Source organism: Lacerta agilis, chromosome 14 (genome assembly GCF_009819535.1).
Source record: "Lacerta agilis isolate rLacAgi1 chromosome 14, rLacAgi1.pri, whole genome shotgun sequence".
In the NCBI taxonomy this organism is placed as follows: Eukaryota; Metazoa; Chordata; class Lepidosauria; order Squamata; family Lacertidae; genus Lacerta; species Lacerta agilis.
Genome location: NC_046325.1, coordinates 4,307,960 through 4,334,072, shown reverse-complemented (window position 1 = coordinate 4,334,072; position 26,113 = coordinate 4,307,960). Strand labels below are relative to the sequence as shown.

At 53.2% G+C, this 26,113-nt stretch overlaps 2 protein-coding genes across 2 annotated transcripts in view; both read right to left on the bottom strand.

Annotated features, from left to right (window-relative positions):
* Window positions 1-15,112, bottom strand: part of KDM6B (lysine demethylase 6B) — a 90,118-nt gene extending 75,006 nt beyond the window's left edge. Inside the window, exon 1 of the mRNA XM_033171220.1 lies at window positions 14,750-15,112. The gene's annotated coding sequence lies outside the window, so the exon portion shown is untranslated. The remainder of the gene's footprint in view (window positions 1-14,749) is intronic.
* Window positions 15,113-16,714: 1,602 nt separating this feature from the next.
* Window positions 16,715-26,113, bottom strand: part of DNAH2 (dynein axonemal heavy chain 2) — a 112,487-nt gene continuing 103,088 nt past the window's right edge. Inside the window, 11 exon segments of the mRNA XM_033170284.1 lie at window positions 16,715-16,962; window positions 18,234-18,384; window positions 18,488-18,562; window positions 19,014-19,190; window positions 19,789-19,903; window positions 19,996-20,147; window positions 20,627-20,855; window positions 21,001-21,185; window positions 22,775-22,966; window positions 24,774-24,964; window positions 25,292-25,475. Coding sequence (XP_033026175.1) covers window positions 16,808-16,962; window positions 18,234-18,384; window positions 18,488-18,562; window positions 19,014-19,190; window positions 19,789-19,903; window positions 19,996-20,147; window positions 20,627-20,855; window positions 21,001-21,185; window positions 22,775-22,966; window positions 24,774-24,964; window positions 25,292-25,475 — 1,806 coding nt within the window. The 3' untranslated portion in view covers window positions 16,715-16,807.

Below are 26,113 nucleotides of genomic sequence, written 5' to 3'. Positions count from 1 at the left end.
GCCGCTTCCAAGACAGACAGACAGCCCGTCCGCCCCTCTGAGACTCCCCACCCTTCAAATTCTCTCTCGAAAAGAAAATTGCTAAAAAAAATATTATTTGCGGCTTCTGCAGAGAGGCATTGCTGGGAATCTTTCGGCGACAGCCGAGAGGGTTTCAAGGTTTCCCTGTAATGGGCTCAGTCCTCCAGGTCTGTGAAATGGGAGCAAGAAAAGGTGGGGGCGGGGTATTGTGAAGGAGGGAAGAAGATACCGCCACCCACCCCTTGGATCACAGGGAAACCGTAGAGATACGCAAGTAAGAACTGCACATGCTGTATTCGGGGAGATTGGCAGGGGGCTGCTGGCTCCAAGGGGTCAGGGGTCTTGGCGTGGGGGGAGTGGATGGCAGGACCGGTGAGGGACCCCTGCCCTGAAAACAAGGGGGGTTGTTAGCATTGGTGCACAGCCCAGTGAGCCAGCCCACCTTTGCTTATAGAACACACTATTGGGGTTGGCGTGACTCCCAGAATCCTTTGCTCTGCTTAAGTTTCTGTGGGGCACACACACCTGCCTTTTCATTCCCCGTCCCAATTTTCCAGAAAACTCACAGCCAGGCCAGGAAACCCTGCCTGTGTTTTTTTCCAGCCCCCGAACTTTCGCCTCTGGTAGCAATCAGCCTGAGCTTTGGAAAGGAGGCAATGGGGGGGGGGAATATTTAGACCCCTTTCACTTCAGAATTTCAGTCTTCTGCCAAGCTGGCGCTACAAAGATGGGCGATAGACCTGGAAAACACAGGCAAGGCTCAGATCCAAAAGCTCGCCTCGGTTTTCTCCACCTGTGAAATGGGAATACTTGTGCCATGCCACAGAAAAGTAGGGCTGAAAGTTCCCATTGTTGGGGCTTCTTAGAACGGAAATTCAGGGCTGCACCTATTGCTAGTCCAACTCAAGAGTAGGCCTATTGGAGTGAATGGAGCAAAGTCCTGCTCATTGATTCCAAAGGGCCAACTAGCACGGGACACAGGCTTCAGCACGGAAGATCCACCCATCCCTGCCCCCTAACCACAAAGCAGCCCAGAGGAAGTCAAAAGGATAACTTGCCTGCCCTATAAATATACCAGCTGCATTTTTAGGGTGGGCTTGTGGTGAGGGGGTGGGAGGAGGAAGCATGCCCCCAAACCTCCCCTTGGGGGGGGCAGATGGGGGGGCAGAGACAAAGTTCAAAAAGTGTGGCAAAAAATGTTTCCTGTCCTTGCTGCTACACATAGCTATCACCTGTCACACACACACACACACACACACACACCCCAACCTAACCAACATACACCGCCCAAAACCTTTTATCTATAGATAGATAGATGAGGAGAGGCAACACAGCAGCACTCAAGGCAACTGTTGCTCTAAGGGGCTGCCCTGCGGCAGTAGAATACCCAAACGAAAGCAGGCTCTCACCAGCTAAGAGGGCGAGTCCTTGCCAACAGGAACTTGGGAGGAAAAGCAAGCACTGATCCCCTCTGAACAACAAAGAAGAAGAAGAAGAAGGTTTTCTATGCACTCTCTCCAAAATTGTAAGCAGGGGCGAAATAATGATTTTGTTTTGTTTGCTTTTGAAGGGCTTCAAAATCAGCAAAATGTGTGGGTTGTGTGCCTTGCTGAGAGATGGCAGAATTAGCCCTGCAGAGCATATATCTTTCCTGGAAAGGAATTAGCAGCCTGCTTGTAGTTGTTTTAATCGTCGTTCTTTTGCAGAAAACCTATTGGGTGTCCAGGGAAGGCGTCTTCGCCCCACGTAGGGATGGCACTCGAACCCAGACCCCGCGCTGCACCACTTCAGAAGGAAATCACTACAAGCACCTAACTCTGGGGATCGGGATAGCTCAGTCGGTCGAACCCGGCACTCTTGATCTCAGGGCCGTGGGTTCAAGCCCCATGTTTGGCGAAACGTTCCTGCGGTTGCAGGGGGTTGGACTAGATGACCCCAGAGGCCCCGTCCAACGCTGCGGTTCTGTGAAATGACACACAGAGAGCGAAAGCCTTGAGGCGAACTCAAGTGAAAACGGCTGATAATTCAGGAGACCAACCCCCTGCCCGCAAAGGGATTTGAGGTGGCTGGGTGGGGAGGGAGAGGGAGCAGGTTGCCTTGATGCTGAGGAAACAGATGGGCCACCTGAAATGAGAGACTGTTGCTCAAAACCACCACCCAGAGGAGAGGAACCACCTGCAGGTGTGCCTGCGTGTAACACAGCCGCCCCCCCCCTTTGGGCTCCCCTCGCTCCCAAATGCATCTGAGTCGCCCCTGCCATCACAAGGGAGGCAGCTACTCTGGATTAGTTAACCCACAGGGCGAAAGGTTCAGCCTTTCCGGTGTGGAAGGGTTCCCTGAGGGTCATCCAGCCCAACCCCAGCTCAATCACAGCTCAAGGACCCCCCAACAGATGGCCGTCCAACCTCTGCTTAGGAACCTCAAAGGAAGGAGAGTCCACCATCTTTCGAGTCCGTCCTGCGTCGCTCTGACCCTCGGAGAGTTGTTCCCAATGTTTAGCTGGAATCTCCTTTCGTGCGACTTGAAGCCGCTGGTTCGAGTCCTGCCCTCCGGAGCAGGAGAAAACACGCTTTCTCCCATCTTCCTTTAAGATATCTGAGGATGGGTATCATATAGGGTTGCCAGGTGTCCACTATTTGAGTGGACGGTCCACTTTTTTCACATTATGTTCACTATTTTTTTTTCACAAAAGAGTGGACATTTTTTTTAATTCAAAAGCTTTATGATGAAATGGTATTTTAATATGTGTTAAAATGTTTGTAAGAAAATATATAATTTAATTTAACACACACACACACACCCCCGCTTGTCCGCTATTTTTTGGAAGCAGACCTGGCAACCCTACTATCATATCTCCTCTTGGTCTCCTCCAATCAAAGCCACACCCAGCTCCTTCAACCGTTCCTCATCAGGCTTGGTCTCCAGACCCCTCATCATCTTGGCTGCCCTCCTCTGCGCATCTTCCAGCTGGTCAACATCCTTCTTAAATTGTGGTAGCCAGCGTGGCACTCATTATCCACATGTGGCTGGACTTCCCAGCTGGCTCTCGAGAGTCACTGTGGTGTAGTGGTTAGAGCACAGGACTCAGACTTGGGAAAGACCAGGGTTCAAATCCCCCGTCAGTCCCACGAATCTCACTGGGTGTGAACTTGCAGGCCGGTCACCGCTCATTCTTAGCCTAAACCTACCTCACAGGGTTGTTGTGAGCTCTTTGGAGGAAAGGCATTGACATTGTTTTTTACAGGGTTTCTAATCCACTTTTGCAAGAAGGTCCAACGGAGTTACAACAATATAAATATAGGTTATTAAAAATCACTTAAGCCAGTTTACAATGGGAATAATTGGTTGAACCCTAAGTCAACGCACACGCAAGATACCCAGTGGTTAGAGCATGGGTAGGCAAAGTAAGTCCCGGGGGCCGGATCCGGCCCAATCGCCTTCTAAATCTGGCCCGCGGACGGTCCGGGAATCAGCGTGTTTTTACATGAGTAGAATGTGTCCTTTTATTTAAAATGCACCTCTGGGTTATTTGTGGGGCATAGGAATTTGTTCATTCCCCCCCCCAAAAAAATATATAGTCCGGCCCCCTACAAGGTGTGAGGGACAGTGGACCGGCCCCCTGCTGAAAAGGTTTGCTGACCCCTGGGTTAGAGCAATGGGAGAGACCACGGTTAAACGCCCCACTCAAGTCATGACCTTGGGCCAATCCACTGCATCTCTCAGCCCTTCCTACCCCACAGGGTTGTTGTGGGGATGAAATGAGGAGGGTGGGGGAAAGAGCCCCTCCTTGGAGAAAAATGTGGGCTACTTATGTAGCAGACAGATACAGTGGTACCTTGGTTTACAACCATAATCCGTTCTGGAGGTCCAGTTGTGAACCAAAACAGGTTTTAACCCGAGGCGCGCTTTCGCCAATGGGGCCTCAAAAAAGGGGGGGGGGTAATCCAAAAGGTTGCAAACCAAGGTAACACTGTAGATAAATCTCAGGTGTCGAAGGTGAGGGATAAAGAGGATAGCTCAGTCAGCAGACCACAAGATCATGGGTTCGAGCCCCACGTTGGGAAAAATATTCCCGCATTGCAGGGGGTTGGGCTAGATGACCCTGGGGGGGTCCCTTCCAACTCTACCATTTAATGGCTTTATGAAAAGCCATGCAAGGAAGGTGCCCAATGCGCCTTGTTGGGGTGTGGGGAGGGCCATCACCCTCCCAACCTCTGGGGTGGCAAATTAGCAAGCACACACACACACACACACACACACACAGCCACACACACATGTTGACTGTGAAACCCTGCAGCCTTTCAGATATTTGGACGGGGGCGTTATTGTTTTGTTTTGTTTTTATTATGCATTTTGTGTTTTTAATCCTGTGTTTTAAAGCTGCCAAACCACCCCAAGATCGACAAACGAAGGGCGGCGTACAAATTTAATCAATAAAATAATGAAAATATTTGGATCGCTCAAGTGGCATGCCCTGATGGCGTCCCTCGGAAGCGCTAGGGAGAGACTTCCCTGAGCTGCTGCTGCTGCCAGCCAGTGCAGGCAAACTCTGATGCCTCGCAGTTTCCTGTGCTCCTGTTGAACCTATATCCAGGACAATGAGGACTGGAATCTTGCTTTGGTTTTTTTTTGGGGGGGGGGGAGAGTTGGCCACAGCTCACTGACGGAGCTTCTTCTGGGCCTGTAGAAGGCCGCTGCTGCTGGCCAGTGCAGGCAAGCTAGGCTCGATGGGGCCGGGAGGCAGCTTCCCACGAGCCCCGCACAGGAACCGCAGGCCTGGCATGCAAAGAGTTAACACGGACCATGCGCGCACATTGCAGCTCCCCTCCCCCTCCTCGGCCATGCGGGCTAGCGTGTGCAGGCGTGTTCCATGCGTGAGGGAGCGTGTCCGGGCGTGCCCTGTGGGATGTGTGTGCGCGCACGTGCAATCTCCCGGCAGCTGTTCCAGGCCTGCCCTCCCCATCGCCCCAGCAACCAGGCCCTGCTGCAGAGCTGCCATTGGCCCCCGCGCCCGGTGATGTCAGCATCTCTGAAAAGTTAATAGGGCGGCTGGGGATGAGGGCAAACATTCCTGCCGCTGTTCCCATAGCAACAGGGCAAGCACCCCAGCTGAGCGGCCATGTGTGCGCATGTGTGTGTGCGTGGGGGGGGGTCCCTCGCCCCCCCCCAAAGCCCAATCTCTGGGTCCTGCAGCAGACTTGGCAAGGCACAGACAGGGAGACCAGGGGTGCAACTCCCACTGCTTCCCCCTTCCCCAAATAAGAGGCACCGGGGCTCAAGCCAATTTTGCAAGACCAGAGGTTGTGGGGCTAGGGGTTCGCAGAGGGAGGGAGCGGTGCACTCTGCACGCACTCAGAGGTCGACGGGGAGAGGGAGCAATGCACTCTGCATGCACTCAGAGGCTGACAGGGAGGGAGCGATGCACTCTGCACGCACTCAGAGGCTGACGGGGAGAGGGAACAATGCTCTCTGCACGCACTCAGAGGGAGCGATGCACTCAGAGGCTGACAGGGAGGGAGCGATGCACTCTGCATGCACTCAGAGGCTGACGGGGAGAGGGCGCGATGCACTCTGCACGCACTCAGAGGCTTTTGACTCTGCACATGCTTCAGGGGTAGCACTGAAATTTAGGGTCAAAGGGATTTGGGGTCAAAGGGATTCAGCACAGCGTGAATTATGCTCAGCACTTTCTTCCCACTCCTCCACCCCCGAGTGTAGAAAACTAGATGCAAAGGCAGGCTATCTTCCTCCACTGGGGAAAGGATGCTAATCTGGTATCATAGAGTTAAGGGGGACCCCAAGGGTCATCTAGTTCAACCCTCTGTAATGCAGGAATCTCAACTAGATCACAAATGACAGGTGGCCATTGAATCTCTGTTTTAAAACCCCCATGAAAGGAGAAGATAGCGCATCACTAGCAAAGCATTAAATATCCCAACAAGACACCTTCCACAGCAGCCAGACTACCACACAGCAGCAAGATGTGCAAAGCTTAAGCAGGCTCTTGCCAGCTATAAAGCAAGTGAACTGCCAAGCACACACACAAGCAGAAAAACCACTAGGCTGCACTACCCAGAGCTGCAGGTTCCAGCTTCAGCTTGTACTGCTGCCAGATCCAGACCTTATATTTTCCCCGGGCAGTTGACCTAATCCAGTTCAGTCTTGCTCTCCACACCTGCTCTGCAAGCTGCGCGCACCATTGCTCAACACAAGAGCAATGTTTCTTCGCAGAGGGAGACTCTAACCTGCGGAACTTCTTGCCACAGTTTCTGCTCATGACTCGTTGGATAATGGGTGACATCCAGGGTTAGTCATGCTCAGCCTGGATCCATTAAAATTAATGAGCATGACTCAGGCTACACCTGCATTTACACATTTAAAGCAGTATTGGACCACTGTCGCAATCCTGGGAATTGTAGTTTGTTGAGTTCTTAGGAGAGCCCTCTTCCCCGCAGGGAGCTACCGTTCCCAGAGTGGTTTTTACAGCCAAACCTTCCTCCCGGGGAGCTCTGGGAAACTGTAGCTCTGTGATGAGTCTCCGAACAACCTTAACAAACTACAGTTCCCAGGATCCTTGGGTGGGGGGAGCTGTCAGAGTGGTATGATAATGCTTTAAAATTATGGCAAAAGTGTGATCTAAGAGAGGACTTTTAGCTTCGGTGGGACTCCTGTGAGTAAAACGTAGCTGGATTTAAAGAGCCGTAGAACCGTAGAACTGTCAAGGGGACCCCAGGGGCCATCTAGCCCAACCCCGGGCAGTGCAGGAATCACAGCTAAATAATTTCTGACACAAAGCCATCCAACCTCTGTTTAAAAACCTCCAATGGAGGAGAGCCCACCACCTTCTGAAGTCAAGCCGCTCTTACCCTCAGCCTCAGAAATATGTGTTCCTTCCTTGCCACCAACATTTATTTGTCCAGAAAAGTGTTGCCGGGAGGCAGTGTGGTGTAGTGGTTAGCGTGCTGGCCTACGACCGGGGTTCAAATCCCCACTCGGTCATGAAGCACACTGGGTGATCACCACCTCTCTCAGCCTAATCTCCTTCGCAGGGTTGTTGTGAAGATAAAATGGGGGGGGCATGTTCACCACCTTGAGCTCCTCAGAGGGAAAGGCTGCAGACAAAGGTACCGGTAATTAATAATAATAAATTGCCAACCTGTAGTGGCTACTGGCAGGGGGCTTGTGGGGTAGGATAGTTCAGCAGGTAGAGCGCGAGGCTCTTAATCTCAGGGTTGCGGGTTCGATTCCTGCACTGCAGGGGGTTGGACTAGATGGCCCTTGGGGGTCCCCCTTCGAACTCTATGATTCAAAGAGCCCCAGGCAGGGAACAGAGGCAAGGTGCACCTGCGTGGGCCAACTCTGTTGCAACACGAAAACTCCCCACACCTCACCCAACCTGTGGGGTGCGGGGAACCCACAAATTGCTGAGCAATAAGCTTTCCTGCTCCAGGAATTCCCCCATGCAACCAACTTGCAGAACTTTGCACACAGAGAGAGAGAGAGAGAGAGAGAGAGAGATGCAGAAACTCACATCCTCCAGGGGAGAAGAGAGCATCAGACAGAGGGAGACAAAGGGTTGGGGGGGGGCAGAGAAGGAGAATCACCTGAGCCTCTTTTCCAGGTGAGGGCGAAGGCACTCCGAGGTTGATGATTAACCTGCCAGTAACCGGGAGGCAGGCCGGAGGCGGAGGGAGCCGAGGGTAAACGGCAAGAAGACGAACAGGTTTATCGTGGCGGGAGATTTCGTGGACTGGCGCCTGTTTCGTCAGATCCATGGGAAAGCCTGCCCCCCCCCCCCCCAAGGAATACGTGCGTCAACCGAGGCTGGAACTTTTTGTGCACCTCATGAAGCGGGCTCAGAAGTTGGCGAACGCTCTAAAAGGTTTTTTAAATAGGGGCTGGATGGATTCTTGAGCTGCGATTCCGGCCTTGCAGCGGGTTGGACTAGATGAGCGCCGGGGGTCCCTTTCAACTCTACAGTTCTACCTTTCTATGACCTCAGAAGGTAGAAGACTGACCTTAGCCGGAGGTTTTTAAACAGAGGTTGGACGGCCACCTGCCAGGGATTCTTTAGCACCATGGAACCACAGAATTTTAGGGGTCCCCAGAGGTCCTCTAGTCTAACCCTCTGCAATGCAGGAATCACAGGTGAATAATAAATAAATAAATAAATAAATAAATAAATAAATAATTTATACCCCGCCCTTCCCAATTAAAAAACCAGGCTCAGGGCGGCTAACAACAAATATAAAACATTGATGAAAAACGACTTAAAAAACAGCATGAAGTACAACATAAATGTAGCATCGCCAGGGCTAACGGGCCACGTTAGTCCTGCTAGGGCCAGCATGGAGACCAGGGAAGAGTTTACATGTGGGGTCTCAGAAAGGGTTTCTTCATAGAAAAAGGGAAGGGGAAAAGGGAATGGAGGATCAGGCTAAATTGAAGGCCAGGCGGAATAGCTCTGTCTTACAGGCCCTGCGGAAGGAGATCAAGTCCTGCAGGGCCCTAGTCTCGTGGGACAGAGCGTTCCACCAAGTCGGGGCCACCACTGAAAAGGCCCTGGCCCTGGTGGAGGATAATCTGACTTATTTAGGGCCACCCAGCCTCTATTTTAAAATCCTCCAACAGAGGAGAGGCTGCCACCTTCCAAGGCAGTCTGTTCTACTGTCAAATGACCCTTTCCTAATGTTCCTATAAATTAATTAGGTAAAAAAAAAAAACCACAGGGAAAGCCAAGCGCCACTTAAGAGAAGGGTGCGAGGCGTTCCCCCCTGAAGCTTGAATTTGTTTCATTCCGGATTGTCTTATTTGACGTTTAATGTATTTGAGGTTTTTCTTTCAACTATACCGAGGTATCGGAATGAAAGGAATAAAAATATTAAAAAATAAATACCACCGGGGAGAAATGACACGGAGCCTATACATTCCGTCATGGCGACCGTAACCCAGGTTTAACGTGCCATTTGGTGATTCGCTTACATCCCTTGAGTTTCTAAGGGTTTGGGGCCAGGTTGTTCCTCCCCACCTTTCGTTTGGGGGGGGGCGGGACTTCCTGTTTTGTGCACCAAGAGCAGGAAGCTAACATCTCCTTGCACCCACATCAAAAAGGAGGGTGTCGAGAGAGACCTCCCACGCAGAATGGGGGGTTCACAATGAACCAACCTGCTCGATTCTGGAGAAATTCGCTTTCAGGTCTCACACCCTGATGCACAATGAACCTTAGAGGATGCCCCCCCCCCCCGGCAATACCAGGCCTATAAGCCCCCCACCCCACCTCCGGAGACCCCCAAATTTTTGTGGCAACTTGTGGGGTAGGGATCCTAAGAATCTAGTCCAACAGCTTTTTCCTCCATGGGTTTGCCTCGCCCTCTTTCGAAGCCGCCCACATGAGTGGCCGCCGCTGCGTCTTGTGGCAAGGAGTTCCACAGTTCGCCTGCGTGCTGAGCGAGGGAGATCGATGCAGAGTGCTGTCTGAGGCTGGCAGGAGACTGCATTTCAAAATATGGACACCTGTTTGGAGGAGAGCGATCTATCCTCACGGACACTAACAACCCCCTTCCTTTGTGAGGTAATAAAAACCTTGAAATTATTGCAGGCTCCGAAACTGTGTTAAAGCAACGAGGGCGGGGGGAGAGGAGGCAAGTGGTGCCGGAAGGGAATAAAAATTGCATTCATTTTTAGTTGCCGTTGCATTTCTATCCCACCTTTCATCTCAAGGCGGCATACAGTTTTTATTTTTATTTTAATTTTAAATTCATTTATATCCCTCCTTTCTCCCCACGCAGGACCCAAGGGTGTTCGCAATCCAAATTAAAACAAATGCAACAGAAAACACACATTGTTTTTTAACCAGTTAAATAAGCTAACAGCATGGAATACACTTAGAATCAATGAATCGTTGAATTGGAAGGGGTCACAACAGTCCAGCCCCCTGTAGTGCAGGAATCTTTTGCCTCACGTGGGACTTGAACCCATGGCCCTAAGGCCACGAGCCTCATGCTCTACCGACTGAACTCTTAAAACCACTCATGCTCCCCCCGCCTGTTTCTCCCTCACAACAACCCTGCGAAGTAGGTTAGGCTGAGAAACAGAAAACGGCTCTGGGATTTTAGTGCCCAGATTGCGAGTTCCAGTCCTGCCAACGGGGGCCGAAAAGGCCGATCTGTAGTCCAGTGGCAGGACGCAAACACTTTCCCCGGAGGCGGTCCCATTTTCGAATCCTGCCACCTCCTGATTATGGGCAGAACTGGGATCAGAGAGCCCTACCCTGCCAGCTGGGACACAGGTGAAGGCTTGGACTCCTCCCTCCCTGGCGGGGATCCGGTTGCTTGCCTCACTGGGCCTGGCCCAGGCCTCTGCTCACGACAGGTGGCCTGCCACTCAAATAACAAGCCAGACACTCCACACAGGGGGCCTCCATTGCCTCCCTAGAGAGTTATTGGCATTGTGGATTTGCACGGCTGTGCTGCCTAGCAGTTAGATTTTGTTGCACCACAGGGAGGGAACCACAGAGCGTTAATTGTACCGAGAAGCAATGGCCGGCCTCCCCTCAACCTGGCGCCCTCCAGATCTTCTGGACACGCATCAGTTTCGAAGTTTTTGCAGCCAGAAAAAGCTTGGGGGCACCTATTTTCTGCGTTCCGCAGCTGCTCCCAATGCAGAAAGCACTCCCTGGTGAATTTCTGCCTGCCTGGCAGCTGGCCCTACAATGCTCCCTCCGCCCTCACAAAGCCATTGTCCAGGGCCTACAAATCCAGTGCCAATTCTCTCCCCCCCCCCTTTGGTTGCAAGGCAAAAAAAAATAAAATAGGGTGAGAGAAAAGGCTCCCCTCGTACAAAACCTGACCTTGGCTTGCTCTTTCCTAATGTAAATGAAATAAATTTGATTTGGGGTGGGGGGGAGTGGGCTTCACCCAACCAAACATAAGGAAGACAGGCGATCCGGCTTCTCTCCCCCCGCCCAGCTCAGATGATAGCTTCTGCATCTGGTTCTCCAGAAACCGCAGCGCCAGGGGACCGTGATTCACAGACGCATTAACAAGAACCTAGTCCCTAAGAGATGAGATTTGAGACTGGGGCGTTTGCCAAACATCTTCTCAACACCTGCTCATTAAACCCAACGCCTCCGCCTTACGGTTCCCCTTGCAAGAGCATACAGGGCTGGAACTGGGAGGGGCTGGAGGCCCCCGGCTAAATTGGCTGAAAACTGTAATTAGTAGCGGAATTCCTCCTGGAGAAATAAAAGGATTGAGGCTGAAGCTTTGCCCAAACACCCCGGCATTGTGTTGCGGCGGCAAAATAGCGGCATGCAAGTTTACCTTTCGCGGCTCAGCGGAAAAACCAAACGGAAATAACCTCTGCTATGGGGCACCCTACTTCATTCTTCCTGAGGTTTCTGCCTGCCCGCCCAGCCGCCCCCAATTGCCCCCTAAGCCAGCTTTTGCAACCTGGGCGCCTCCCGGATATTTTGCACAGTGATTCTCATCACCCCAGCCAAAGTAGCTTTCCGTTGGCAAAGGGTGACCTGAGCATGTGCAGAGAGCCAGTGTGGTGCAGCACTTAAGAGTGCTGTTCTAGGACCTGGGAGAGACCCGGGTTCAAATTCCCACTCGGCCACGAAGGTTTCTGGACAACCTCGAAGGCCAGCCGCCGTCTCCCAGGCTGAGCCTACCTCAAAGGGCTGTTGTGAGGATAAAACGGAGAGCCGGAGAACCATGGGCATCACCGTGAGTAGAGATATGTTTGGCTGGTTGTGATGGGGGGACGACCGGACCACATTTATACATGCTCAACAGCATTCATCTTTTATCCTACCTGCATTTCTCAGCTACAAATGCACTCTGCACAGGCTTACGAGCCTGCGTTATTCACATACGTTTGCTGCAAGCCTCAGGAGGGGAAAAATCTGGACGTAAGAACACAAAATGAGCCTGATCTAGCATTGAGTCGTGCAGGCAGAAGCTAGACATCAGGGCTAGCTAGCAGCCACCTAGTTTGGCGGCCGTCCCTGCTTCCTGCAGAAGGGAGTTCCGTAGTTCAACAATGTGCTGTGCAAAAGAAGTGCTCCCTTTAACCTGTCCTGAATCTCCCAGTCCCGGCACTAAGCTCCACGATGGCTCAGACTTAAGAGCTTTACAGCCTCTAATCCCCCAGCAGGGAACTGGAGCCTGTGCACTGGGGGTTGAAGGGAGGTGGGAATTATCTCTCCTCCTTCCGTGGTCTTGGCTCTCCCTCTTGTGGACATCGGCTGAAAGCGCGGCTGTTTCCAGTCTCCCAGGCCAAAGAACGCAATTTGTGGCAACTGCAGTTAAGATACTGTTTCTCCTTCTTAAAAAAAGGCTCATTCTTATGAATGGATCTACAAGCGTCGATCCAAAAATGGAATTGTGCAGCGTTCGAGGGGCTGCCATGGCAGCAGGTCTGATCTGCAGGGAGCGCAGCCAAGCTGCAAAAGCAGCAGGAACTGCGTTCCTGGGAGGCCGGATCTGCTTCCCCTGGTGATCTTGCTGCCTGAGGCCGCCTCACCTTGCCTCATGGGTGAGCCAGCCCTGATCTACATGGCCTGCTCATCCTTAGAGAGGAAGGACTCCTGGGTTGAAGGCTAAAGAGTGAGGCCCACATCGGCCTGGACACACCATCCCACCCAGAGGTGGCTGCCATTGCTCAGCTCTGAGGCAAAGGCATTCTGCACATGCTCCGGAGCCACTCACTTCTTCCTGCCTACGTTACAGGGCTGAGCCACATCACACGGGATTTACTTACAAGACTCAACAGACATTTGATCCTAAGCCTGGTGGCACTTGGGGAAATGCCTCTTTCCCTCCCTGCAGGTGCTCAGCAAACAGGTTGGCAAATGCACACCTCATAATAACCAGACCAACTTCAGCAAGCTCGGGACATGCAAGCAAGCTACTGAGTTACACTGGACTCTTTTCACCTATCTGAAGAACAGTTCTGTGAAACTCAAAAGCTCGCACAGGACACACACCACGCCAAGAGCGGCACCCTGTTCTCACAGCGGCCAACCAGGCGCCTGTGGGGAAAACTCGCACGCAGGACCCGAGCAGAAGAACGCTTTCCTCTCCTGCCCTTTCCGGCAACTGGTGTTCAGAAGCATGACTGCCTTACAACCAGAGCCACACTCTCAGGCTGCTATCACATTTCTGAACTGCCCAATAGGAAGCTATACTAGAAGATTCCTTCTAACAGCCCTCCCCTTAGGTTTTGAATTATTTTGCAATAGTGGGTCATGCAAAGCGCTCTTGGATACAAATACCACTGTGGAGCTGGAGTTTTGGGGCTGCCTCTCTCCCCCCATAGCTCCCACTGTATACCCCCATGTCCCCCCCCCCCTTATACTGTACTTCCTCCCCAGAGAATGCAGGGATCTTGGCTGCCTGCCACCCGCATGAAATTTCACCACTGGCTAGAACCAGTTTCCCATTGCACATCCTCCCTCACTGAAACCCAGAACCCAGGCCACCGAGCACTCAACCATCAAGCCCTCTCAAGACTCCCTTACCAGCTGGAGCAGGTGGTGGTGCTGGGAGAAGAAACAAGTCTTTAAAAAAGGGGGGTCCCCCAAAGGCCATCCAGTCCACCCCCTTGCCCCATGCTAAAAGCCTTGGTGGTATTCTGTGTATGGCAGGAGGGATGGTATAGGCTGGGTCAAGCAGGGATGTGTGGCACGAAGATGGAGGCAATTTCAAGGGGAAGGAGGAATAATCCCCTCTTTAAAGGAAGTACCGGTAGGCATGGAAACACAGGAATGGCACTAACACCTTCGCCAGTGTTAGTGCCTTCCCTTTGACCCCTGCAGGGCTGGGAGTGGAAGAGGAGGGGAACGGGGGGGGGGGAGAGAAATATAAGCCACCCCATAAGCGGTTCCAAAACACAAGCACACACATCCCTCTAGGCCCAACGATCAGGGGACTCCAATTTTAGCTCAGTGGTTAGAGCATCTTCCTTGCATGCATAAGATCCCAAGTTCAATCTGCAGGCTGGACTAGATCACTCACGGGTTCCCAGCAGCCCTACAATTCCATGGATCCCAGCTACAACCCTGGCGGACTTCCTGCTGCCAGCCAGTGTAAGGCAAGACTGAGCGAGATGATGGACCAAAGGTCTCTCCTACTGAGAGCTTCGTGTATATACGTGCTCCATGTGTTCTATCCGCTGCAGTTATTAAAAACAAGCAAGTTGGCCATCTCCCCACACCCTTCAGATCTGCAAGAAGGAAAGTCAAGTTTGATCCCCGTTTCATCTCCTCCTCTCCCGCCCCCCACTCCGCCCTTGCACCGTCCGCCTCTTGCTCATCTTTTTGCGCGGCTTCCCGCCAGCCCCGCCCTGTTCCCAAGGAAGAAAAAGGGGAAATTGCAAAAGGCGCAGCCCGCCTTCGCCTTCGCCATCGCGGGGTCGGTGGAAACGAAAGCCCCGCGCGCCCCTTGCTGGGGGTGGGGGACCCCTGGGAGAGACCCGATTTCAGATCGCCCACTTTGCCTCCTGGGCTGTGGGCGTCGTCGGGGCACTCGCGCGCGCGCCCCCCTCTCCTACCTCGCAGGGTTGTTGGGATGATCAAACGGAGGAGAGCTACGAGCGCCCCCTTGAGGTCCTGGAAAGAAGGCGGGATCGCATACGCAGCCGATAAATACGCAAACAAACTTGCAAGTGGAAAACGAGGCGCCCTCGTGCTGCAGGCAGGGAAACACCCCCTGCGCCCTCTTACCTGGGGGTGGGCTGGCTGGCGTGTGCGCCCGCGGAGGAGGAGGCTGGAGACCCCTCTGCGCGCTCCCTGCGCGTCCTTTGGCCAAGCTGCTGTGCCCCCCAGGCGCCAGGACCAGCATCCTCCGTCCGCCCCCCTCTGCGGGCCAGCAGGAACTTTGCAGCGGGCCGGAGAAGGAGGGAGGGATGGAGTCCGGCGCCGCTGTGCGCCCACCCGCAGGAGAAGCGGGGGCTCCGCGCCTGGAAAAGTCCGCTCTCCGGTTGCGCAGTTCCATTTCCCCAACGCAAACACGCGCTCGGCGCCTCCGCCTGCCCCGCCCTCGCTGGTGTCAATTCTGTTCCCTGGGCAGGATCCGAGCGTCCCTCCGCCCTGCGCCCGCCCCTCTCCCTCTCCCGCCGCTTCTCCTCCCCCACAGCCTCGCTCCCGCGTGGAGTAGCAGCAGCGGCGAGAGGCGCGCCAGCCGAGGCTCCCTGCCAGGGCGCAAAAGCGCACAAGGGGCTCCTGCTGGAAAAGCAGAGGAGGGAAAGTTTCGCGGCCTGCAAGGGGAGGGGGAATTAAAGGGCAAAGTCCAACCCGGCTGCCCTCTTCTCCAGGGAAGGAGGAGGAGGAGGCCGCCACGTGCACAGAATGGGTGGAGGGCCACCCTGGGGTCATCCAGACCCACCCTGGACGAAGGAAAACCTGCCCCTTCCAGGAGGAGCAGGATTCTCTCCTCCAGCATAAACCCTTCCCAGAGACCCCTGGACAAAGCGCTGCCCACCATCATCGCTGTAGTTGCCCCACTACCGCCCTCCCTCCCAGGACTGTCCCTGATCCTCCTTCTCAACTGGCCATTGCTCCCCAGTTTGCTACTGGGACGCCCCCTCCCCCACACACACTTGTGCCTGCTAATGGAAAGGACATTTGGCTCCTCTCTGCCAGCCGTGTTGTCACCAGAAAGGTATTTCCTTCTCTCTTGGCCTGCTTGGCTCTTGGCACCACAGAGCTCAGGAGCCCCATATGCATCTCACAAAATAGGGGAGGGCTCCAATGAACTCGGCCCCCGCAGGACCACAACCTCGAGGGCACCAAAGAGCGGCTCTTCTGCCCCATCACTGGTACATTTAAAAGACATCCCCTCCCCTCCAAGAATCCTGCTGGGAGTTGCATCTCTGCGAGGCGTGTACTACAGTTCCCAGGAGGGGGGGGAGGGCACGGAGAATGTGCTTTCAATGTATGGTGTGGAGGCAGCCTAAAGTTCTGTCTGCCTCAGAAGATGATCTAATCCCAGCCCCGAGATGGGGATTTCCCATTGTTATAAAAATTCTGTAACTGGGTCCGTCTCCAGAAGGGAGTCCATAACCCCGGGAAGAGAGCTATAATTTAAGAGCCCCTTCCCAACAACGCAGCACAAAGGCAAGGACAATACCGAGTCTCCCAAAGCAAGACCTTGTTTATTAGAAACTGTCGCAGCAGGGTGTTTTGCAAGCAAAAGACCTCGAACAATGCGTGCAAGCTCCTATATAGACTTGAAATTGCCCCCTCCAGCTCAAGACCACCCCTCCATACATCATACATACATCAGAATTACATCACAAATTGGGATGGTCAGAGGAGGTAACCTGAGAATTCTCATACCTGTGAACCCCTCCCAGACACACACTTCAGCAAAACAAAAGTGTTCATGGTTTCCTGTCCTGGGCAGGCAGGGCTAATGCAGGGCTAATGACCGTCCTTTGTTCTAGCCCAGGCCAAATCCAGGGAAAATTGCCCATCAGAATGCCAGAGATTATCACTCAGGCAGAGGGCTGCTCACCTCCTTCCTCCCTGCAGAGAAACAGTTTGTTAGTTTGGGAGTCAGAAATGGTGTGAGGCCTGTTTTTCCTGTGTTTGCTTGATGAATTAATAATACTATACTATATATATGATCATAAATTCTTACAACACCGTGTCAAGTAGAGGACAGACACAAAGGAGACTGTAAACAAAATAGCTTTATTTTAATTTTACCTAAAATTGTGGGGTGGGGGGAGTCAGAGAAGCAAGGTTCCTTTGGAAGATGGGGTGCATATGGGGGTGTCTTCAGGTATCCAAACTCATCAGCAAGGCTGTGCCTCTTTTGATCCAGTGGTCAGAGGGCATCGCTCCTGACCGCAGGTCGATGCCAATGACAAAGGAAGGCCGCCCGGCAGAGCCAGCCCGGTTGGGGTAGTAGTAGCAAGGGCAGGCGTACATCCCTAGAGGCATTTATTTGTTAATCATTAGATTTATACCCAGCACCCAGGGTGGCAAGCATATCCATACAAATGCAATTGCAACGGTTTGAAACAACCTTCTAAAAACCAGTTAAAAACCTACCCTGAACGTATAAGTTCAGGACATATTTCAATTTATTTATTATATGTGTATACTGCCCTTCATCAGGGCAGTTGACAGCATAAAAATACAAGATAAAAAACACAAAATGCATAACAATAACATGAAGAAAAACAACACAAACCAATAACATCGCCTCCCAAAAACATACAGTCATACCTCTAGATACGATCGCTGCAGGTTGCGAACGGCGCGGGTTACGAACGCTTCAAACCCAAAAGTACCACAACAGGTGACTTCTGGGTTTGGCGGTTCGCGCATGCGCAGACGCGTCAAATGACGTCATGCGCAGAAGCACTGAATTGCGTCCCGCGCATGCACAGCAGCGGCACTGCGGGTTGCGTTCTGCTCAGGATGCGAACAGGGCTCCGGAACAGATCCCGTTCGCATCCAGAGGTACCACTGTATAGGATGTTAGTCAGCCAAAGACCTGATTAAAGAGGGATGTTTTTGCCTGGCACCTAAAGGTGTATAACAAGGGTACCAAGTGAGACTCCTTGGGGAGAGCATCCCACAATGGGGAGCCATTGCAAAAAGGCCCTGTTCTCATGTAGATGGAACTTTCTTAAGAACATAAGGAGATCTAGCCAAAGGGGGCACATCTAGGCTAGCATTGTGTTTCCACAGTGGCCAAGCAGATGCCCCAAAGGGAAGTCTGCAAGCAGGAGCTGAGCACAGGAGCACACTCTCCTCTGGTTTCAGAAATCTGGCTGCCTCCTCCTCCACCAAACTCTGGGTAAACAAGTCTGTTTTGACATTTCTCCTGAGTGCTAATATTGGGGGAGAGTGGGGCACCTCACGAGGGAGGGCATTCTGCAAATGGGGGGTTGCCATGGGTTCCCACCAACTGGGGCACCACCACCAACAGGTGCTAAAAGAGGCTTGGTAGCCGGGGATGGAGACGACCCTGGATAGACAGACTCTGCTAGCCTTGGCCTCCGACCTGGTGCCATCCAGCTGCCTTGGAGGACAAAGTTGTGGTCCTGAAAGAGCCGGAGGGCGCCAGGTTGGCAAAGGCTGGAGCAGGCGGTAACAGGGCACGGTGGGCAAAGGGCCTGAGGCGGCCTAAGGCAGCTTCCTCTGTCTCCTCGCACCCACGGGTCACCGTTGGCCCACCCTCCGCGAGACCCACCTTTGCCACTCTTCTTCTTGTTCTCCACGGGCTTGAAGTGGATGGTAGGGATGGGGCAGACCAGCTGCATGGGCTCTGCATCCATCAGGCAGGAGTTCTTCTTGTCCCAGCCGGCACCCTCTAGGTAGAGACCTCGCACCCACACCCCTTCCTAAGAGAGGAGAGGGAGACCACGCGGGGCTGGCTCAGGGGGTTCCAGGCTCCTGAGCCCACCCCCCACCCCCCACAATGTATGCCCGGGGAGAGGCACTTACCTTGGGCGGGTAGACAAGGTTGTTGTCATCCACAGTGGAGACAATGAACTCCCAGGAGAGGGTGTCCACGGAGATCTGAAAGGGATCAGGATGAGGAGGGAGCCACGTGAGATAGTTCTGCAGGCCAGGGGTCTCCCCCCTAAGCCAGCCTTTCTCCATCTTAAGTCCCCGGCTTTTGTTGGACTACAACCCCCATCATCTCTAGCTGGCAGGACCAGCAGTCAGGGATGATGGGAGTTGTAGTCCAACAACAAATGGGAACTTAAGATGGAGAAAGGCTGGCTTAGGGGGAGACCCCCTGGCTCTCAAGCCACAGAGGCCCACTTCCCCTCCCAGAGAACACCCTCCCTGCAGAGTAGTCCTTGCTGCCAGGCATCACGGCCCTCACTTCTCCTTCCAGGCCAGTCTCCCCATCTCTTTCAGGCAACGTCCAAAGACACAAACAGGCCCTTCCAGCCCTCCTGCTGGGCCCAAATATATCCCCTCCCCCGCCCCGGCCGCCACCCTCTCGTCACCCACCACCTACGTTGTTCAGGCGTGCAGCAGCTTGCAAGACGGCTGTCAGGAACCCCGTCGGGAAGGTGAAGCCCGAGAGCCAGAAGAGCACGGGAGGGTGGGCGGTGGTGGCCCAGCGGGTAAACTGCTCCACGCGCAGGCCCAGGTCCCGGGTCCAGGCGGCCAGCGGCTTCTGAGATGGGTAGGCCTGCAGGAGGAGGGAGAAGGCCAGGAGCTGGGAGGCAAAGCGGGACACGCCAGCCAGTCTCTCCCCCCCCCAAAAAAACCAGCCCCCCCCCCTTGGGAAAGAGGTGCTGCTGGCCCCAACCCACAAAAAGTGGCATGTGTGTATCCCCTCTTTGCTCTCCAGCAACTCGGGAAGGAGAAATCGCTATTTCACTGGGGAATCTTTTACTTTGGAAGAAGCCGTTTTTGAAATATTTTCGTGCAGAAGATGCTTCTGAATTATGCATTTCTCCCTAATGGGAAATCTCTGCTTCAGATGTAGGGTGAAAGCAGGAGAGAGGATGCGGGAGGGAGGGAGAGACCTGGTGGGTCCCACAAGGAATTCCAGAAACACCTCTCTCCTGAAATCTATGTTACCCCTGTGTAAAATAGGTTCAAAAGATGTTCACAAGCAAAACAACAGGTGTTTCTACCTACAAGGCTCCAGGGTGCTCTCTCCTTGAGGGAGACGAGCAGCTTGGAGGCTCCGGATCACACCCTCCTCCTTCCTGCTCCAACAGGGACACAGAAAGGGGTGGAAGCACCAGGAACAGCCCCATTCCCCCCCCCCAGTGCCTTACCCTCTCCCACATGGGGGGGACGCGGGCATCAAAGATGCAGTTGAAGATCTCCTCTAGGTCCGTAGACATGACCACCAAGCCCTGAATGCCCTTCTCCAGCTCCGCCAGGGAGGCACTACGGCAGAGGACGAGAGAAGCCGAGGTGAGCACCAAAAAGGGACTGGGGGCTGCTGAGGCCTTTCCTGCCTTGTCCCCCTGGGCACTCACTTGATGACCTGCAGCAAGGAGTTGTAGCGCTGGATCTCCTGCAGCAAGACCACGTTGAGCGGGGAGGGATCCCCGGACAGCACTTTGCAGGTGCCTTCGTAATCGATCTCCTCCGGGATCTTGCTGCGCACGTCTGCTGAAAGCTCCAGCACCTGGAGAGGGGGAGGAGGGACAGAGGGAGGAGGCATGCGGGGCACTAGCGGGGGGGGGGGGCTGGTGGTCTTCCAGGAACCACCACCTGCTCCCCGAGCCAGCTCACAATCGGGTTCTGCAGGGCCCCAAGCATCTGGGAAAGGAGACTAAATGTGCTCCTACAGACCTAAGAAAGTGTAGGGACCTGCCAGGGGATCGTGTCCTGCTCTTTGGTACCACTGCACCAGGGCTCAGCCTCAGAAGGACTGTTAGGAGTGCCCCTGAGCATGTGCAGAGTCTGTTCTCATCGCCACAAAGCGAACGCTCGGAGGATCCCTCCTGGGATCCAGGAAGTTCACGCAGCCAAGTAAGGAGCTGTGAGGGCCTTTCACAAGTGTGAGACTTGGGCTGCTTGGCTGCCACAGAAAAGGCCAGCTCAGGAGGGCTGCCCAGGACCCCAGAGCAGTGTACGCTTCGGCCCGTGGATGTCCCTGGGTACCTTGTCCTCGCGGGTCTGCCCAGCCACCCCGGTGGGCGTGATCTGGGGCTGCAGCGAAAGCAGCGTTTCGAAGAGTGTCCTGGCTTCGGTGATCTGGGAGGCCACGTCAGCGTTGGGGTGCTGGCCAAAGGCTTCGGGAGGGTCCATGCCAGGCAGCAGGCTGATGTATTCCTTGTAGGAGGCGATGTTGCCATCCTTGGGGATTAAGTAGGTGTCCAGCACGGAGAGCCTGCAGAGGGAGGGAGGCCGGCCGGCCGGTTTGCTCAGGCAAAGATCTCCTCCTGCATCGGGGAACCTCTCTGTCCCGACAATCATGCAAAATCCCTGCTTTCCCAGCGCGCAAACTTTCCCCGGTATCCCAGGCGCCAGCTCACTTGTAGAAGGGGGCAGCCACACTTTGCTCGCAGAAGTAGTCGTTGATGTAGGTGGTGAGGAGGCGTCGGTCCCAGTCATCCGTCACGTGGCCCCCGTAATTGACCCCTGCGATCAGGTACTTGAGGGCGTCCCAGGGGGTCTCCTCATACTCATCCAGGTACAGGCTCAGGAGGTTCTCTGACACCTGGCAGGGAAGGAAGAGTCACTGGTGAAAAGGGAGTGGGCCAAGGGAGCACCTGCCGTAGCCACCTAGACTGGGATGTACAAGGGTGGGGTTCCCCAGTACAGACTGGCATATCCACACTGCCCCTTGCTTCTGCCACCCTCCTGGAAAAAAACCTACTCTTTAGTGCTCAATCAGAGTTAATAGGAATATGGGTTTTTCCCAGATTGCCATTTGTTCTGATGTATCACTAAAGAGCAGGTTTGCCCTTGGAAAGGAGCAGGGCAAGGGAAAAACTCCTTGAACCCATGCATGGGTCAAGTGGGAAACTGCCAGAACTTGTGCTTTCTAGGCACACCACATGCGGAAGTGTGGATGAGCCCTGTATTTATATTTATATATATAACTGAGGATCAATAATTGCAGCCACCTGTGTATGAAAGCTATGTACATTTTACAATTTGTTATGTGCTGTAAGCTGCCCAGAGTGGCTGGGGAGCCAGATGGGCAGGCAGCCTACGGGACACAAGCTGAGCATCGAGAACTCGCCCATTCTCCAGCATCCGTCTAAACTAAAGCCCTTGCGGCCAGACCTCCTCACCACCCCACACGCCTCTGCAACTCACAATTGCGCCCCATGTTCCAAAGAAACATGGCAGGCTGCTGTGAGTGAGCCCCAGTGGCGTGGAGCATGTTGGTGTAATGTGAACACATTTGGATGTTCTGAGATAAGGGTGCCAGGTGCACTGGGGTTACCGTAGCAACGCCAGCAAGGTCGTGTGCATGACAGGCTGAGTCGCTCACCCTCCCATTGGTTCAGTAATGCAGAGACAGGTATAACAGTCTCTGGGGCATTGCTTTCATTATGTGAAGTCCTGTGCTGTTTGCTGTCAGGGTATGACTCTGAATCTGTGAGACGGGGGAAGAGGATGTGGGTTTTACACAGCAGCATTAGCCAGCATGGTGATAGTGTTAGTGGATCTCTCTGTACATATGCACTGCAGACTTTGCTGCTACATGACACGAGCTGAGGTGTGGTGAGCTGCCAACTAACTTCCACAAGTCACTGACAGGGCAGGTGGAACTTCAGGCCACAGGGAGGGCTCGGCCGCAGTTTGTTCTGGGGTTTTCTGAGCTATACAGGTGAAACTCGAAAAATTAGAATATCGTGGAAAGGTTCATTTCTTTCAGTAATTCAACTTAAAAGGTGAAACTAATATATGAGATAGACTCATGACATGCAAAGCAAGATATGTCAAGCCTTTATTTGTTATAATTGTGGTGATTATGGTGTACAGCTGATGAGAACCCCAAATTAACAATTTCAACTTTGGGGTTTTCATCAGCTGTACACCATAATCATCACAATTATAACAAACAAAGGCTTGACACATCTCGCTTTGCATGTTATGAGTCTATCTCATATATTAAACTCCAGTAACTAATGAAAAGAATTGCTTACATAAATGGACTTTTTCACGATATTCTAATTTTTCGAGTTTCACCTGTACGTGGGACCAGCCAGAGCCCACAGAAGGAAGGCACAGACAGGCTCCCCTCCAGAACCCACCCCTTTCCTGGTCTCCCGATCCCTCCCGAACCCTTTCCACCTCAAAATCCGAGTCGTTGAAGCCGTAGACGATGTTCCAGCCCAGCTGCAGGAACTTCTTCCGCTCCAGCAGGATGCTGTGGAAGAAGCAGAGGGCAAAGAGCAGCTTCTTGTACTTGGACGGCTTCGTGCAGCGGTTGAACTGGGGCTCCGTGATGAGCTGGTAGAGGCGCTTCATGTTGGCTTTCAGGCCCTGTCAAAGGGAGGAGGAGGAGGAGGAGGAGGAGGAGAGGGGCAGGCTCACAACTGACCTTGCAGGAGGCATCAAGGAACCAGGAGGGGGTGGCAGGGGCAGCGATGCACTTGGCCTGTTTTCCGTGCTGCAGGCAGGGGTGACTTGTCTCCCCTGTTTGAGCACTAGCTCTTTAGGCTGACGATCCAGAACCAGCCATGTTGATTAAGAAGCTGTTTCATAACCTGTTTTGGTTGCCTGGACTCCAGGAATGCAGGGAGTTTTCTTAGGAGATGGAGGGGGGAAAGGAAACCTGGTCAGGGCTCTTGGGAGTGCTGGAGAGGAAGGCAGAGACCTGAGAGCGTGGCCTGGCTCTCTGCTTTCAGGGGAGCCATGTTGGGCCTAACGCTGTGGGTTCTGGCTGCTGCAACACACACGCAGGAAAGGCTGCAGCGCTTGGGACTTTTTAGTTTAGAGAAAAGGCGAGGGAGAGGTGACATGCTAGAAATTTGTAACGCGCATGGAGAGAGTGGGCAGAGAAAGGTTTTTCTCCTTCTCTCTCTTAAGGCTAGGACTTGTGGACATGCAAAGAAGCCGAATGATGGAACATCCAGGTCTGCTTTTAAAGAGTACCGTATTTTTCGCTCCATAAGACGCACTTTTTTCCTCCTAAAAAGTAAGGGGAAATATCTGTGTGTCTTATGGAGCAAATGGTGGTCCCTGGAGCTGAATTTCCCAGGGGCCAAAAGAGGATCATGCTTTTTATTTTACAAAGAGAAAAGGGGGTGTTGAAAGGACCCCGCTCAGCAGCTGATCAGCAAGAGATCGGGAGAGATATAAGAGTCCCGGCTCCCTTTCAGCCCCGCCCCCTTGCCCAGGCCTCCATTGTTGAATGTGCTGCAGAGGGAGGTTGTTTGTTTCCCCAGAGACATGTGACTAGCTGATTAGATTATCTGTCCGGAAACTGTAGAAAAGGCTCCATTTCCTTTAGAAGCTGCAGAAATGTGAGTTGAACCCCATAAAAAGGGGGCTTTTCCTCTTTGCTTTTCCCCCTTTGCAAAAGGAGCTTTGCTTTTCCCCCTTTGCAAAAAAGCTCCAAAACTTTTAGCTGATCCTCAAAAAAACAGGGTTTTTCCCTTTGGAAAAAAAGCTGCAAAACTTTTAGCTGATCCTCAAAAAACCAGGGCTTTTAGAAGAGGAAAACCAGAAAAATATTTTTTTCTTGTTTCCTCCTCTAAAAATGAGGTGCGCTCTATGGTCCGGTGTGCCCCATGGAGCAAAAAATACGGTATTTCTTCGTGCTGTGAATAGTTAAAACCATGGAACTCCCTCCTGCAGGAGTCAGTGATGGCCGCCAACTTAGATGGCTTTAAAGGAGCATTAGACAAACTTTCAATAGCTTCTAGCCATTGCCTCCACAGTCAGAGACAACAATGCTTCTGAATACCAGTTGCTGGAAACCACAGGAGGGGAGAGGGCTCCTGTGTTCGAATCCTGTTTGAGGGTTTGCCTTGGGGGCATCTGATTGGTTACAGTGAGAAGAGGCGCCTGGGCTAGATGACTGGCTCTTACTGTGAACTTAAACACACACACTTCCCCCCAGTTCTTCCTCAAACTATGCAGGGGGGGAACGACCTGAAGTGAAGTTGCCAATCTGCAGTAAGGCAGTGGGGAACTTTTTACTTGACCCAAGAGGAGAAGGAAGCCTGTGGCTTTCGTAGGGCTTGGGTGGGGCCTTGGGTGTGGGGGGCCCCTGGGGAACAGGTGGTGGGAGGAGGAAATGACGAAAGAGCCCCCCCTTTTGGCCCCCTGGTTCTTTTGCTCTCACCGTGGGGGGCTCCGTGGTCATCTTGATCCCGGCCTGCAAGATGGAGATGGGGAAGTCCGGGTGGGGGCTGGAGCTGAGCCACAGGCGGAAGGAGGGGTGCGGCTCCTCCACCTGCAGCTGCTCCACCAGCTTGTCCAGCTGGGGCATCCAGGAGAGAGAGAGGTGGCAGTTGGCCAGGAAGACCCAGTTGCCTGCCGGGAAAGAGTGGCAAAGCCAGGTTAGAGGGTGGAGAGGCCCCACAGCTGCTTGGCGGGGGGCGGGCACCAAGGTGTGAGCTGGGCAGGATCTATGAAGGAAGACTCAGGGTAGCAGGAATGGCCCCCTACTGTAAGCTAGAGCAGCCTCCAGAGCAGCCGTTCCTCTCCAGAAGTTTTTGGACTACAACTCCCATCATCGCTGGCCATGATGGGATCCCCAGAAGACCTGGAGACTGGCCACAGACATTCCCCATCTCTGCTCCAGAGATCTGAAGGGGTCGGGTGGACGCAGCAGGCTCTCCCGTTGGGAGCTGGACTCACCCTGGTGGACGCCATCTTTGATCATGCGGGTGGCGATTGGCGCCTGGCCCTGGCCCAGCGAGAGGGCTTGGAAGTGCTGCGCCATGCCCGACTGCTCGGCCAGCTGGAGCAGGGAGGAGGTGGGGTCGACGCCAGGGGACAGCACGAAGATCAGAGGGGTCTTGGTCGTCGAGTCGTCCACCACCTGCATCCAGAGATGGAAAGAGAAGGGCAAAATGGGGAGCAAAATCATTCTATGCCACAGAGAGTGACCGAGTAGCTGGGGCAGGACAGGATGGGGAGGTCATTCCCATATCAATATTGGAGGTGGGTGAGTGACACTCCTATTTACTCCTGCCTCAATCCGGCTGCAGAGACCATTCTCCAGAGCAGTTGAAAAAAAAACCCCAGAGTATTGATACTGAAGTAATGCTACAACCACCAGAGGATCAATACTGAAGCATGCAGCATCAGTACATGTAAGGAGAGGATTATATACACAACAAAACCATTATTTCCAAGACCACCCTCATCACAAGCCTGGCAAATCTGGAACTACACTTGATAATCAGATATCACTAATACTCTTTATTCGGAAGACAACATTTATTCTCCCTTTTCTCTCTCATGATTTGGGACTTTGTCATTTTAACCCATACGCTGCTGTATTCATTCCATGTGCCAGCTTTATAGATTTGCTCTTCTTCTTTTAATTTTCATCTGCGTTCATAACTGTTCTGTTTATATACTGTACATTATAAAATGAAATTAAAAAAAAATTACAAAAGAGAGAGAGAGAACATGGAAGTGGGTAAGGGCCCAGGATTCCCCCAAGTGCCACAG